This window comes from Macadamia integrifolia, chromosome 11, assembly GCF_013358625.1.
Source record: "Macadamia integrifolia cultivar HAES 741 chromosome 11, SCU_Mint_v3, whole genome shotgun sequence".
NCBI lineage: Eukaryota > Viridiplantae > Streptophyta > Magnoliopsida > Proteales > Proteaceae > Macadamia > Macadamia integrifolia.
In genome coordinates, this window is record NC_056567.1 from 12,078,906 (window position 1) to 12,095,769 (window position 16,864).

The 16,864-nt window shown below is 37.7% G+C and overlaps 1 protein-coding gene across 1 annotated transcript; it reads right to left on the reverse strand.

The window, feature by feature from the left end:
• Window positions 1-12,799: 12,799 nt before the first annotated feature.
• On the reverse strand, window positions 12,800-14,993 carry LOC122093606 (NAC domain-containing protein 43-like). Its single transcript, XM_042663962.1, has 2 exons — window positions 14,463-14,993; window positions 12,800-14,203 (listed from the first exon to the last, which is right to left on the reverse strand). The coding sequence occupies exons 1-2, from the start codon at window positions 14,647-14,649 to the stop codon at window positions 13,074-13,076; spliced, it is 1,317 nt and encodes a 438-aa protein (XP_042519896.1). The 5' UTR covers window positions 14,650-14,993; the 3' UTR covers window positions 12,800-13,073.
• Window positions 14,994-16,864: the final 1,871 nt, after the last annotated feature.

Consider the following 16,864-nt stretch of genomic DNA (forward strand, 5'->3'; position numbering starts at 1 on the left):
ACCATCCTAGGAACAACCCGCTATTGGACAAATTCGATAATACCCTATATGGCAATCCCATCTCCTGCCCATCCAAAAGCTCATGGTCAAGGGATTATCGAGATTGGATCTGTTGTATGTACAATCATTTGATTGTACGAGTCAGCATCCAACACCTGTCATTGCTTCTACCATTACAAGGATAAAAAGGGGTATATTTGGAAACAAAAAAGATAGATGTTAGATACTGATTCGTACGACCAGGTGATCATATGAGCAACTGATCTATTTTTGGGATTATCTATTATGATGGCTTAAGAAAAATTTGGTCCTTTCTCTTTTTTTATTTTTAAATATAATTTAGGGATCTAATCCTGAGACCTTAGAAATATAATTTAGGGATCTAATCCTGAGACCTTAGAAATATCATTTAGAGATCTAATCCAAAAACTTAAGTTATTAAATAGAGATAACTCAATTAGGGGTGCACATGGCCCGGGTTGGGCTTGGTTTTTGAAAACCCTAAACCAAACCTGCATCCCCCTAGGTAGAGATAACTCAATCAGGGCTGAGTTTTTACATCCATGCCAGATGAGACTAATAAAACGTACTTTAATCCAATATATAATAATTTGGACAATATATTATCATGTATAATAGAAGTCAGAAGCAATGTATATATTAAACATATTATATAACCAGGGTTAAAAAGTCAGAGTTGGATTGGGTTGGGCAGGGCTTAGGCCTCAACCCGGGCCAGGGTCCAAACTTGACTCAGGGTTAGTGTTTTTCAGCCCCAACCCACCGTCAGGGGTTAGAAATCTTAGTCCATGCCATGTTCGGGCTTAGGGTGGGTTTGGGTCATCAAAATCAAACATGCACCCCTAAACTCAATGGTACATGAAGAACATCTAAAGTCTAGATAATCGATGTAAAACCATACTTGTATAACTCCTAACAACTCAACGATGACTTGTTGATAATGGTTTACTTATAAATATAGCATCATCATGCATAATATGAGTATGTACTATCTTGACTCACATAATAACTTAGCCATGCAATGTAAGTATTCTTGAATATGAGAGAATCGAACTCGACCAGGCAGGGAATGAGGTATTGATATTGATACCTGGCTGATCTTAGATCAGGTATCAGTGTCTGACCGAGGTAAAATCGTTAAAAATCCTTTTTTAAATGAAAAATAGTGGTAAAATCAAAGCCAAGCTAGATTGGTATCATAGCAGTATCCACAGAGACCGATACCAATCCTATTCCCCTGACATAAATCCCTGCGACCGGGTCTTGCAACGTAAATAATCAAATAGGCCATAGGAAATCAAGTTTTGATTCAGGAGTATAGATCAATGTTGCTAGCGCCCCTTTTAGTCATGTATATTTCATGCAAGCAGAAACAGGGAATCCTTAAGTCCATAACTGGGAGTGGGCTGCATGTCTATTTTTGCCATGTATAAATGGGATTCTGGACATGTTTTTTCAGTGATCCACAGTGATCCAGGCCCTATATTTCCAGTTTTGTCTCTTGAAATGTAAATGGATAGTTAAAAATTTGTATTTTATGTATATCTAAATAGAGGAATCTATATTCGAAATTTTTGGTTTTTAAAAGTTATCCGAATCTGTTCGAAAGTTAATTGGATGCGAATAGGGATATAATAGAATTCAAGTCATTTAGATTCATTTATAAAAATATGATTAATTAATAATAGAGGAAATTTCACTTCCCTCCCCTCACGTTTCTATTTCTTACATTTCTCTCCCCTATGAAGTTTAAAATAACATCACAATCCCTTTGATGTTGTAGATTCTATCAATCATACCCATGCCGTGAGCTGTCCACGGTTAAGTGGTGACGTTAAATTTTCATTTTAAACTCCAAAATACCCCTACCTTGAGGGTGAGATTACATGTTTGCCCTTACCAAGTTTCATCTTCTTCCTTAAGTGATTTTGGTTTTAGGGTTTTGAAGCTTAGGTACAATGTTAACAGTAACAGAGGAAACAAGTACAACAGTGGTCGAGGAGGTGGTGGCAGTGGCTTATGAACCACTAAAGCAATCTTCTCTGGTCGTTGTGGTTCACAAGGACACGGCAAAGCTATGAACTTTGGGATTCGATCTCCGGGCATTACTACTGGTAACCTATCACTCTTGTTTAGCTTCGAGTCTAGACAAGTAATTACAGCAAAAGACACATATAAATGAACAATACATGAACATAGTTCTTGTTCATAAAAAATGGCTTATCCTTATCCTCCATTTTAGGGTATAATATTATATGAAAATTTTCTTCTTCTCATTCATTTTTTTTTTTCCAGTAATCTGTTAGAATTGAGAATTTTAATCTGCTAGAATTGAGAATTATGTCCTTATTGAAGATAAGTCTGCTAGTGTAGGATGCAGCTATGGGTTTGACTCTGAGTGCGGCAACCAACAAGGGTTGGATGACTAGTTCTGTGATGGAAGGCCCCTCTGTTCTTGCTGAGGTTGAAAACAAATTTGGTGGAGAGAATATCTCGATTTTTTTTTTTTTGAAGGTGTTCGGGCCAGTTTATACACACCTTGACTAATCCTCAGGGAGACTAGTGCAACAATCTATCGCCACGATCTCCACTAAAATCGCAGATGCACAAATAGGGAATATAACCTGGGACCATACACCTATCCACACGATCCCCAATTCGCCTAAACCATTTGGGCAACCCACTAATGGATAAAGTTGAAGGCGTGTGGCCTTCACCTACAACACCTGTGGCCAGTAGACAACTCGTGCCATCAATCCCCATGCTTACACCGGTGGGACTGTCTTCGTGTAGGTTCATTGTACAAACAAAGCCTTTTTCTCTTCTCTTATTTTCGTTCATTGTCTACATTGAAAGGCTACATGAACCTTGAATCTCTCCTAGGGTTTTTGTGAGGAAAGATGAAGAAACATGGGAAACAACAGGGGAAAGAAAGGAGAGATTGGCTTGGAAAAAAAGATTTAACACACAAGGATAGAAAGAAAGAGAGAGAGGAATGCACCTATTAAGGGATGATACCGGTCTTCTTCTTCTTCTTCTTCTGCGATATAAGAAGAAATAAAAAAAAAGGAAAGATTCCTTGTGTAGATGGGGTTAAATGTCATTTGACATGCAACTCTAACAGTGTTAACAATATAGAATGCAAAAGTAATTATAAACTTTGCAAAGGAGGAAATGGAAACGCCAAGGGAGGGGAGTGAAATTTCCTTTTAATAATATTATAAATAGTATATAATATGCAAACACCTTGTCATGAATTCTTGGGGTATCTTACAAGTAATTAAACAAGAAATTAAGGCACTGTTTGATAACGTTTCTGTTGTTTTTGTTTCTAGAAACTGTAGAAATACACAGAAACAGTAGAAACGGATTTTCACGTTTCCAGAAACAAAAACAGATTTTTTGATGTTTGATAAACTTGTTTCTCGAAACATTTTTTGCGAACATAATGCTACTAAAAAACCCAATAGTACCATCGGATGCCCAAAAGGGAGAGAGGGTTTGGTTGCCTCTTTTTAGGTCTAAATAGGTGAGAGATTTATCCAGCACAATAACATTTTTTTCCTCTCAAATTCATTTCTAGAAACGATGAAACAAGTCCGACTTGTTTCATCAAAGTCGTTTCTAGAATTGTAAATAGACATAAATTACTTGTTTCATCAAAGTCGTTTCTAGAATTGTAAATAGACATAAATTTTGATTTATGATTTTAAAAGCAAGTGAAACGAAACAACTTTATCTGACGCTTTTTAGGTTGTTTTTCTATTTCTGGGGAATAAGAAAACACATAAACGGAATGTTGGCAAATACTGCCTAAATGAAACAACAAAGATTCATGAGAACATTTTTATTATTTTAGATATGACACTTGTTGAATTTTCCCTATTCTCTAGTTGGAAAACCGTCCAAGATTCTGTAGATTTGTCCAGGTATTAAAAAATAAAAAAAATAGTAAGAGTTTTCCAAAGTCACAAGAGAATCAGCCGAGTTTGGTTTCCCTTGACTCGGTGTGATCAGTCACACATTTTTTAAAGCAAGACTCTTTGTCCAGGCCATGGTGATAGTAGCCCGTGGTGGGTGTGGACTACGTTGTGACTGAGACTTTTGTTTCCAAAATTCAAGATTCCTTGTAGATGTTGGGTGAATAGAATCTGTCTTCTAGTCTAGATTTTTTTGGGGGTATAAGAATCTTGTCTAGACACTAGACTACATAGTATTCTGGTTTTTTTTTTTTTTTCTAACCATGTGATCCAACTAGCGTTTTCAATGGGCATGATGATTTATGGATGTTCTTCTATGAAAAAAAACAGATGATTTATGAATGACGAAGTGAAAAATACGTGATTTGCTTTGACTAGTTTTGACTGGAAGGCAGGTTAAATTGGAAAATCTGATTTTTCAATTATGATTAGAATAAAAAATTATATAATTTTTTTTTCTCTTTTTTCATGTTCTTTGACCACATTACGTGAGGGTTCCATAAGCTATCTTTTTTCACCACATTACGCGAGGGTTCCATAAGCTATCTTTTTTCACCCATTTTTTCCCACCAAATAAGGCTTTATAGGGGCAAAGAAAAAGAAAAACTTTGAGAGACTTGGAGACAATAGATTTAGGAGTTTAACATTGTAGCTCGAGGTAAAACTCAATTTCCCCCCCCCCCTCAATCTTTTTCTAACGACTTGGAATTTGAATACACTATCTGTGATTATAGATATATATATATAGAGAGAGAGAGTAATTATTTTGCGAAGGTTATGGAGCAACTTTAGGTAAATTTACCATACATTTTTCTCTCATTATGGCTATTTATATGAATTTATCATATTCTTTTCTTATATAAAATGTGATTATGCAATAAGAAAATACTTTTAAATGCATATCTTGTTTATATTTTTTTAAATGATTTTCTAGGTTCTAGGGTCTTCTTTACCTTAAGCAAATTTTACATCAACCCCAACAGTTTCTAGGAATTTTCCCCCGACATGCATGTTAGTATATCAATAATAATATGTTATTTAAAATTTAGTTTTATGTTATTATATATGGGTTTTGTATTTTTAATATTTGACCAATTAATAGGTTGATCCACATTTTGTGAATGAAAATGAAAATCAAATCAGAATTAATGGAAATCGATACAAAAGATGAGTTAGACACTACTAAAGATGACAGTTGATGGAGCTTGGAATTGGGAAGTTCTGATGAAAGAACACTTTTGCTAGGAAACAAGAAAGGGATCGAACCTGGGAGTTAAATTGACAACTTACAGTTGGCCATTATTATTAGTGTATAAAGTATGTAAGGTTCAGTTTCAAGCCCATCCTTCTTAAGTTCCATTTTCAGAAGAGAAGCCTAACAAAGACTCTTCATTCCTTCTCCAATCAAGCCAATACACAAGAAAGGAAGGGGATGAAAAGCATTTTAATTTGGTGGTCCTCCTATTCTTGGCTAAGAAATTCATAGCTAAGAGACACCAATCTCTTGGAAATAATGATGAACCACACATCATCACCTTTATCCATGCCAACATTGGCCCTCGTTTACTCATGGACTTTGAAGTACTTCCCCATTTTAGTAGAGGTTTTAGAGCCTAGATCATCTACCCCCGTTTCTGTACGCTTCACATAGTAGAAATTAAAACCTAGGACGATGTAGGAACGAATGGAAATTATAAACAATGCAACATTAGAGTTACACGACTCAATAAAATTACATTCACGATGAGATAAGAATTTCTTCATTAACAATGGAGAATGGAGTTATAACCACTCAATCTCACGCCTCCTTTCGTTCAAAGATTCTTAGTAAAACAAATATAGGTACACATATAACTATAACACATGTATATTTAGTTGATGATATGTGTGGAGGTGAAAAGAACAAATGTTATCACCTAATTACATGAAAACCCAAGGAGATAGCTGAGTTGGTAAGGGACCTTGCCCTCAGGAAGCGCATGGTTTTGAGTTCAACTCTTCTTACCTCTTTAGGGCCATATATTCACATGGGGATATTTGGTGTTCTTCACTATTTTTAGTGAAAGTTGAATAGTTCTCATTCAACTTCAGTACAATACCCATTGTTAAGAAAAAAAAAAAAATTGTACATGTAGAGGCAGGTGATCTGTGGATTTTGGGATGGAGAACGGCCAACCTACCATCTTCAGATTTCTGTACGTACTTCTTGTTGTACAACGTTCGACTGTTTCAGTTTTATGGATTCGGCAAATACCTTAGATGTTACTCGGACATCTTCGTCCACAGTCAAGTCATTCTTCTGTCGTCTACAGAAAAAGGGTTTCCAAATGGTAGAGCATCTTCTCGATCTGATCTCATCCAAATTAAAGTGGAAAAAGAAAAAATGAAAACTATTATGTAACCCCTATTACCAAATAATCAAAACGATATAGTCTTTAGTCTGCTGACTCCTGAGAGGGTCAGATTGGGACGGGAGCTTATATTATCAGCAAAAGATTCTAAAATAGGAAAAAGGAAAAGAAAAAATGTCTTCAAATTCCTTTTCAGAAAGGGAAATTGCATGAGATGTCTCACCCCTATGAATTATAGCCTTTGGAAAAATGGAAAATTCTTGAAAGGGAAATTACAATAACATGCACATCACGTTCAACCACCCTACCCTCTTTCCGCTGTCTCCTCCATCCATGAAAGCCTGCGTGGTGTGCTTGGAAGTTAGCGAGGAGCACAAAATGCTCATAGCATGTCTTAACAGAAAGATAAGAGGATCGGAATCCTAAAGGAAGAAAGAAGAGAAAGTAAAAGGTGGCGGTCTCCTCTAACCTTTTTCTTTTTTTCATCACATCACATTCACATATCCTTAAAAGGGATTTGATTTCTACAATTGGCCTCGAAATTTCAAAGCCTGCTTCTGCTTCCATCCCTAATTCAACTGATCATACTTCCTCTGTGCGAAATTTGAACCCAGATTTAGCCTCTCTGTGGGACCCACCCATCCCCACTCCCACCCACCTAACTAATCTCTTATTTCTTAAAGCTCTCTCTCTCTCCTCTCCCCCCCCCCCCCCAAAAAAAATTTCCATTCTATATTGTTCGAAAATCAAAATCAAAATCATGGAAAGGAAAACCTTTTTTTTTCCATTTTGTTTATTCCCAAAGGAAGTCTTTACTGTGGGGTTTCCGGGTTTGTCGGCAAACCCCACAGCTGGGTTTGGTTTTCATGGCATCATGAATCGTCCTGGGAGCTGAAAGCAAGGTTTCTGGAGGAGAGGCCAAATGGGCTCATCATGAAAGGTGGTCTCAACTCTTGGGCCCCGAAGGTAAAGGGTTGAAAATTGGAGCTCTTTATATTCTTCAAAAGCCATTCCATTCTACGAATGATACTAGTCAATAATATTGCCCGTGTAGCCTTGTCTTTGTTCTTGCTGTTCTTGCTGAGAGATGATGTTTATATCCACCCTTATCTTCTTCACCCACTGGATCTCCAATTTCAATTTTTTCATCACCTGCATTTAACTCTTTATCAACCATTGGGTGCCATGGGGAGGGTCCTTTGGATATTTAACACATTGGAGGATTACCCCATTGACTAGACTATTTACATGAACAGGCAAGTCGATCGACATTAGTTAACCACTTTTTAAAAAGTTGATGACAAGAAAAAAAATAAAAAAAGGTGAGGGAGGGAGAAAGGTTGGTTTAGAAGCCATAATCTCACTGGCCATCAAAGCCATCATCACTATGTGTTGCTTACTTTCTTGATTGATTGTTTGTAGTCATATATCCTCTCATATACCATATTCATGGTTGTTCCCATCACCTCTCTCTTCCTCAATACAACTTTAAATACCAACTTAATTTTTTCCATTCTAAAATTTCATTATGATCAAAATCATCATTCACGAGGTACGTGTCACATCTCTGTTCCATGACACTTAGTGCAAAATGTTAATTGATCTAGATCACATTCATCAGACAGTGGATCATCTCATCTCATCAATTATGGATTGGCCATTGCCGGCCCTATCATATGTCATACAACCGTGTCGATAACAGTTGCATCTTTTGTTTGTTCTTCCTTTTTGGGGAAGCAGCCATGTAATATCATATTTTGGGTTGGTAGAATCAAGAATGGGCTTCGATAAAAAATGGGAAAGTGTTCATCTTTCTAAACATAAAGATTTTAACCAACAAAAATCCTACTCCCCCAACCGAAAAAAAATATATTCTAAGATTGACATTAGGACTTTATGTGGGTTTAACTAATATCGATTGATCCATTGAGTCTAAGTAGTTATAACCTGTTCTGATTAGAAAACATTTAGTCCAATCCATTGTGGGAGTAGAATAGGGTTTTGGGGGATTCTATTCTAAATGGAAACTAATGGTCCCTGTAGCCGTAACTTTGATACATTCATGGTTTTGAAAGCACAAACTCTCCTCACAGGAGTGGTGTTTATGTGAAGAAATTCCAAGGGTGAAAGGCTGCAGATCTTAGCGGATGGAACCTCATTGTGTTGTTTTTCATTGTCATCTTCATAGGACCAATCTTCAAGCACGTGAAACAGAGGTTCGTGATCAATTCCTATGGGGATTTCCAACCTACACTTTGTATTCCTCTACTCCTATTTCTAGTTTATGCAATGGGAGTGTCACATTGATTATCATAGATACAATCAATCTATATGTTGTGTGTGTTTCTAAGACCTATGAGGGACAATCATTCGGATTTATTTCCCCAACAATATTAACATAATTTAGAGTAGTATAGAAATTACTAGCTAGAGAGACCAATAGTTAAAATGAAGAGTTACAAATTAAGGCGTTGTAAACGAGAGATATCACAGGTCGGAATGACATCAGTTATATCATATAAGCCCCATATTAGGTGAAATAGTTACCCTAGGAATGGCAAGGGACAAATTGGCTGTCTCTTTTAAGGCACATAGACTCCCAAGTCACTCGAAGGGTCTGCATCCTAAAAGCTCAATCAAGTGTCATCCTTTATTTCTTATCTTGCATAAGGATTAAATAAGATTATGAATTTGTAGGACCCATATTGCTGTACCGTAGGTCTCAAAACGATTTGACCCTTGAGACATTTTATTTTCTTGTCTTTTATTTACCGTGAACTGTATATATGAACTGTGGTTGCCTTTAGAGTAGTGGTCCTTCTCTTCTTTGTTTAGTTGGGGTTTTCCCTTGGTGGGCTTCTATAGCCTTTGTTCTTTTTCTTTTTCCTTCGCGGTTTTTATATTCTTTTTCTTTTTCATAATGAATTTTTTTAATCATCTAAAAAAATATATTTATTTTTTCATCACCTATTTTGTGAAATTCCCCCGATGCCTAAGGATCCAACTTGATGATATAGAATCAACCATCCTGTTACATATTTCATGAGGTTGACAAAGCCCCTCTCCCCAAAGAGTTGTGCTACAACTAGATGGGGAAGGGGAGAATGACAGTATAATGCCAAAGGGACTACACTTTTTGAAGGTAAGAGTGAGCTGGGGATGATCTCATGTAAGTGCTTCTTTGGGGGGGGGGGGGGGGGGGAGCCATTCCTTGCATCAAATTTCTAGCTCGCAACATCATCTACATTGCCTCGCTGTTATAAGGAACTAGTTTGCATTGTAGCTGCATGTGAGCATTATTCGAGGAAAGTCTTGAAGGAACATCCTATTGCCTTGAGAGTGGATCAGGTTCACATACGAGAGAATATTCACTTTTTCTTTCTTCATTTAATAGATTATAAATCCACAGACCAATGATATACAAGAACAATATACGAGAACATTCTCGTACGTGAACCTGATCCGTTCCCACCTGCCTCTTGCACAGTAATACTGCAAGCCACGCTAGCAAGGGGCCATTGGCATTCATTTAGTACATTCTTTTGTAGTATTTAATTTTTCCATACGGCACCTATATTTGTCATGTGCTTATTAACTCTTTTCAACTTAAACTTGACATGTTAGGAGGAGACCCCATATCTACAAAATTTCATCCCATCCAAATTGACAAGCAGTAGAAGATAGGTGCTAAGGTGCTCATATATTTGCAGCTTCCCAAGTTTGAGACAATGACAATTTCAATTCAAAAGTTATGAAGCCATATTATGTCGATATTCATTAATTTCCAATGGCTGAGGTACTCTTTTATTTGCAGTTCCCCAAGTTGAAATGATGAAAAGTTCAGTTCAAAGTGATGAAGCCATAATGCCACTAGTCATAAATTTCCAACAACTCTTTCCCCTCCCCAATATATACGTATCTTTTGGTTTGTAGAAGGTGGAGAGAAGAAGAATTTGAGTCCAACATGACCTCTTGTAGTAAGTGAGTCCACATTTGAGTTTTAGGTCCTCTTGTGGTTAAGTGAGTCTTACATTTGGGTTGAGTGAGTCCACAAGTGATCCCAGAGTTAAGTGGTCCACTTTGATTCTTAAGGCCCTCTTTGGTATCATTTTTCTTTTTTCTTTTTACTTATTTAACAAAAATCATTAATGAAAACCATGTTTTATCAAAACATAAAAATGGTTTGGTAACTACTTGGAAAAAATGGTTTTTTTTTGTGAGAAATATTTAAGGTACCTCTATGTGCATTGTGAGAAATAGTTTGGTACCTCTATGTGCAAAATGGTTTTTTGAAGAAATGGGTGAAGAGATTCCCTTCACCCATCTTTTTTATAACTGTCTTTCTCCACTTTGAACTAAACAAGAGGGGGCAAGGGGCTTGGATTTCTAATTACAAAACAAATGACTACTTTACCCCTCTATATTGAGACTTTAAGCACACGCTCATCAAAGTTAAAATAAAAAATAACTGAAAATCAATTTTGGTCAAAATACATAAATGACTCTTGATCTCTTTTTGGTTCTTGTGTTTTATCAATTTTTTTAAAATAGATACAAGCTCCATAAATGATACCAAATGCAGCCAAAACTATTTTTGTGAAAAAAAATAAAAAAGAAAAATGATACCAAATAGGATCTGAGTTAAAAGATCCCTCTTTGACCTTTGTTATCTTGTAATTGATTTTATATTGGTAATAAAAATCTCTATATATTTATGAATTTATTTTTGAATTGCATAAAAAAATTGCATTAAAAAAATTAGGGTTAAACTAAAATATTGAAAAAGATTCAAAATTATTAGTTGGTTGACTTATAGAGATGTGAAGGCTGAAGTTTTCATCCTCCCAAGGATTGTGCCATAATAATTCAAGGAAAGAGAACTACAAATGCAATTGATCAAATGGAAGCCTGATGGATAGCAGTCTATAGGGAATGCTCTGACGTAAATAGTAGATTGATCAACTCCTATTTTCTCGCTAACTGGTCATTTGTATTAATATATATATATATATATATATATATATATTGGATACACCAGATGCACCGAGAATAGCCTGTCTCCTACGGCATTTCCATCAGCAAGAGATTGATCAACTCCTTTCTGCCAGTTTATTTGAAAATGAATAGGAAAATCTTTCTCAAGAGTATAGAAAACTGGTTTGTCTGATGAGATCACAATGACAATCGAGCTAAGAGTAGGACTTAGCTCCCTTCCATTCCAAAGTAAGAGCAAACGCGGCCACGAATTATGATAAGTTTTATAGCAAATTCTTTTGCTTTCTACTGCCACAAAGTTTGATCTACAATCAATTGGAACCAGTAAGACCAAGATGGACAAAATCTTTGGTGATCTCTAAATGGCTGCTAAGCCCAAAGGGCCTGGGTTTAAGAAGCAGTTAAAGATTATTTGTTCGAGTCATGCAAGAAGGAAACATGAGATAAGCTGTTGAGGTTGATGTCTTGTATTCAGTAGTTTGGGTTGTGGGCTGCTTCCGAAGGGTTGTTAAAAGACCGTAGGTCTCTAAGCTTGGAATTGGTAGGTTTTACATGGGTCAATTTCGGATATTAAATCTCTATTTTCCCTTTAATTGGTAGCGATGGGTTATTAGGGTTTACGTGGAATTCTTTCTAAGCACAGGGAAGCGCGAGGAAAAAAGTTTGTAATCCTTTTCTGCGTTTCTAATAAAGGTTCCTCCCTTTTAACTGTGGATGTAGGTATCTTGCCGAACCACATGTATCTTTATGTCGTGGTTTTTGTGATTTTTTATTTTCTTTCTATTTCGTTGTGTTTTCATTTCTCTAACTGCGTGAAAAGCTATCAAGTGTCTTCAACAATGAAGCTGAGAGCAGAGTCCTGAGCTCCAACTAAATCTTCGTTAAGTATATCCCTATTAAAGCAACCAGAAATGAAAGTTGAAACCTCCTCTCTCTCTCTCTCTCTCTCTCTCTCTCTCTCTCTCTCTCTCTCTCTCTCTCTCTCTCTCTCTCTCTCTCTCTCTCTCTAATATCTCTGCGGTGATCGTTTTTCTTTCCTCTTTCTCGCATACGAAAGGGAAATTGCAGAACTAGGGAGTCAAGTCGGTCATTTTTAGGACATGACCATACATTCAACAACTGATACCTTATTTTCAATTTGATTCCTGATTTCTAAAAGATGTTTGTAGAACCGCATGAATTCTCGAACGATGCTGACCTTTGTGACTGCCTCTCTCTAGTTTTTTCTCTAGCATGGCCATGGTCCAACCTCCTGGGTCAAGAGTTGAGAAGGATAATGGGGATTATTATTGTGGCCAAAACTGCGTCTTCAAAGCTTTCAAGTTAAACGTTGATTAATGATTCAATAGGGTTAACGATTTTAAAAAGTTGGGACATGATTATAGTTGGGAAGAGCAAATCACAGCACCCAAAAAGAACTCGTTATTTATATATGGTCCTCCACAAGAATGCTGACAGCCAAAGACATATATTATAGAGATTAAGAAAAGATAATGGTTGACAATGCCTCCCCAACTTAATTAGAACTGATATGATAAACCTTTTTATTTATTTATTTATTTATTCATTTATCATATTTCTCTTTATTTAATTGAAGAACAATACTGGTATTAAATACATACAACCCTATACTACTAACCATATATGGTAAGTAGGCCTTCTTAAGATTACTCTAGGAAATTTCTATACCGTGTATGATACCACTTCAATTCACTTCTGGGTTCGGTTATAGTGAAGCATTGGAGAGGTGGCACAGTGGGTCGGAGGAGGAAGACGATGATCTGGTGAAACTCCATAGATCGATTTCACTGTTGTAGTCGTGGGTATTATGATATGATCTGTTGGAGGCGGAGGCAGAGGAGGAGCAGCGAAGCTGTGGCAGCAGTGGGTGGTCTTGGTCATCAGAGGTTGGTGGTGCCGGTGAAGAGAAGGCCATGGTAGGCTCGTTAAAGCAGGGCAGCTGCTTGGAAGTCTCTGGTTGAACGTTGAGATGGGAAGCAACCAGCCGATCCAGACTCTCAAGGGCTGCCCAGTCACTGAGTTCCGCCCCCGAGTGGTAGACCGGGTTGATATTAGCCGTGCCTCCTCCTCCTCCTAGGTCAACATCGGTCAACGTCTGCGTGTCATCAAGTGGTCGATAACATGCCTGCAGGCTTCCACAGTCCTGAATCCGATCATCGTTTGGGAATGAAGTGAGCGTTGGAGTCTCCAGTGGTGGAAGATGCAAGAATCTCTCGTGAAGCCCATTGCTGATGGCTATCTCGATCGGTTTGAGGAACCTCCAGTTGGTGTGGCTATTGTAATTGTTGGCACTTGTGATGGTGTTGATGTTGCTGAGATCATTAATCATGCTTGTTTTGCTAGTTTCGTTTTCTTGTTTGCAGCTCCTTCCCATGTACTGAAGAATCTGGTCCAAGGCACCATCGTTGCTTGGGTTGAACATTTGGGTATTTTTTACATCTAAAGTGATGGAAGAGCTTTTCGGGCTGTCTATGGTCTTGTGGTGGCTCTTCTTCTTGAACACACGGCAAACCACCCAGCCCTCTTCTTGTGCCGCCTCTCCCATTGAATTTGACAGATCAGATGAGGGGGAGGAGGTTTGGTGGTCATCAAGCCTGTACTCATGCATGATCCAGTCGGATTTCTGGCCGTGAGGGGCTCGACCTTTATAGAAGACGAGGGTCTTCCGCATTCCGATGCGTTTGAAGCTGCTATAGATGACCTTATCACGGCCAGTGGCTTTCCAGAACCCGGCTGCGGTGGCTCGATTGGTTCGGGTGCCGGTCGGGTACTTCTTGTCTTTGTGGCTGAAGAAGTACCAATCATTTTGAGGTGTGGATCCTATTTTGCACTTCTCTGCAAAACAAGTAGCCATACCAGTACTACCAGGTGAGAGGAAGGTGCAACACAGAGACGCACATTGGCTTTGACCCTTAACTAATAACTCGCACTTAATTTATAATAATAAAGAAAGAATGAAAAAATAAACAAGTAAATGTGAAGAAGCGAGCGACAGAAATAGAATAGATTTTGGGTTTGGAGAGAAAGAAAGAAAGAAAGAAAGAGACAATTAGACATTAATTATTATTATTATTAATTAAGATAGATATTATACCTTGAATATCCCATGGCTCGAGCTTGTTAAGGTCGACTTCCCTGATAACGTCCAAGTCAATTTTCTCGAATGCCACCTTCTTTCTCAAGTAATAATGCAGAAGCTCCTCTTCTGTGGGATGAAATCGGAAGCCTGGAGGAACCCGAGACTGACCATTCACTGATAGACTCATCTCCTCCTCCGCCATTCAACCTTAGCAAGACTGATAACCAGACTTAGTTGCTTCCCAAACAGGGGAGGCAGAGAGAGATGCAAGGAAGGAGAGAATTGAAGAATTGAAGAATGGAAGAGAAGATGGAAGGAAGAAGTGGTTATGAGTAGCCCATGTAGCTAGGGGAGGGGAATGATTTATATGTGGTAGATTGGTAGGGCATGCAGATGCTAGGGGGCCGGAGATTCATGGAAAATGTTTGATTCTTGCCTGGTCATTGGTTGTACTTTTGAGTGGGGGTTAGTTTTCTTGGATGGCCTTCCAGAAGAGAAGAACCCAACCACCTTCTCTTCTCCATTTGTAGTGTCTGTGCGAGCACGCGTGTGTATGAATGTGAGAGAGAGAGAGAGAGGGAAGAGGGGTCCTACCCTATAAGAGCTTAGCGACAAAAGACCCTCTTAGGGCGTTAGGGCCAACAGTGTGTGCTGGGGATACGCCCACATCTCAACTACGACCCTCGACCTTAAAATCTTAGCGACAAGCACTTTCGAAACCACCGCTATCCCTAGAGAATCTCTCACTCTCTCTCTCCAAGAGTTTCTGCGTCTTTAGCTGTGTGCCTGAGTGTCTGAGAGAAAAAGAGAGAGAGAGAGAGAGGCCATACCAAATCACCAATCACTGGTTTTACTTGTGCAACCACCGCAACGATATGAGACCGAGAGAGAGAGAGGGAGAGGGAGAAAGTTAAATGATATGATGGGGTCAGGAGGAACTGCGCTTTCATGGGCCCACCAGACAAGAAAAACATAATTGGAGATACGGTAGTCACTGACTCTGAGAGTCTGAGGTCCCCCTCCCACTTTCTGTCAGCATTATCTTTTATTTTCATGGCAACGCTAACAAATATACCAATTACATTTGAATTTACATACGCAAACAAAATTTCATTAAATATTTTGACTTTCTTAATTCATAGATTAAACAACAAAAATATCTAAATGTACCTCCATGGTGCGTCGTTCACACTGCTTATAACTTTTATATATATGCCATATTATTGTCTTATATTTGAATTAATTAATTATACTCAACCTTTCTCCACCTGTCATTCTTCAAAACCAAATACAAATCGCCACGTGAAAGACCAAAGCTCCAAGAATTTTTTTTTTCTTCATACCAGACTTACCTTAAAATGCCACATGGAACTTTGACCACGGTGAAGTCAGGACAGTAGAACCCTTGTTTTCTTGAGACTTACCTATCCCCTCATTTGTGAAAAACTACACTCCCAAGTTGTATAGATCATTCTTCAAAAAGTAAATACATTTAATTTATACAAAAAAAAAAAAAAAAATTCACAATTCAAGAATTCGAATTAGGTTCACATATGAGAACAATCTCATATATATGTCTGATTCATAAATTTAGAATCAATTAAATGTAGAGAAAGAAAATGAATTCTAAATCCACAGATCAAGAACGTACGAGAAAAATCTTGTACATATGTAAACCTGATTTGGTCTCCAATTTCAAAGTATGGAAGAATCTACACTCAACACCACCATTGGTGCGAAAATTGGCATCATCCACTTGGGACTCACATGGGGCAAAATAGAAGAGTGAGTATGTGTCAGTGTGGGTCTTGCAACTCATTCTGTGAGAGAATGTGTAAGGAAATCTATACTCCAGCATTGGGGGAATCATTCCACCCCAAACCAACCCCAAAGGAATAATAATAACCTACACAAAAATGAGATATTTTGGTTGAATTGGACCACTCAATTTGACATGTATCCAACCTACTATCCGTTTACAACAAAAATAAATAAATCTATTTCAATATCCAAATAATTAATTAGATTGGACATCACACCTCTTGCCTCCACATTGGCTCCTTTCTAATGGAGACAGCATAACAACTATTAGTTACTCGACGACTAAATCCTCCTGTTTGGTTGTGAAACCGGATCGATGTTGATGGGAATATTTGATTGGTGGTGGCAAGAAAACAATTAATATGTTTTATTTCCTTCATCAGACATTAATACCATATATATCTCCTCAAATTCCAATATAGCCGAGGCAAAAGCAATGCTTTATGGACTAGGTTTTGTCGAAATCTTCATTGTTAGAGAATAATTGTTGAGTTTGGTTCAAAGGTTTCAGTTGATTTGCTTTCAAATCCTTCGTCTTGCTAGCAATTCTTTCTTTGAATAATTGAAGGGACCTTTGGGACTCCTTCATGAGGTGA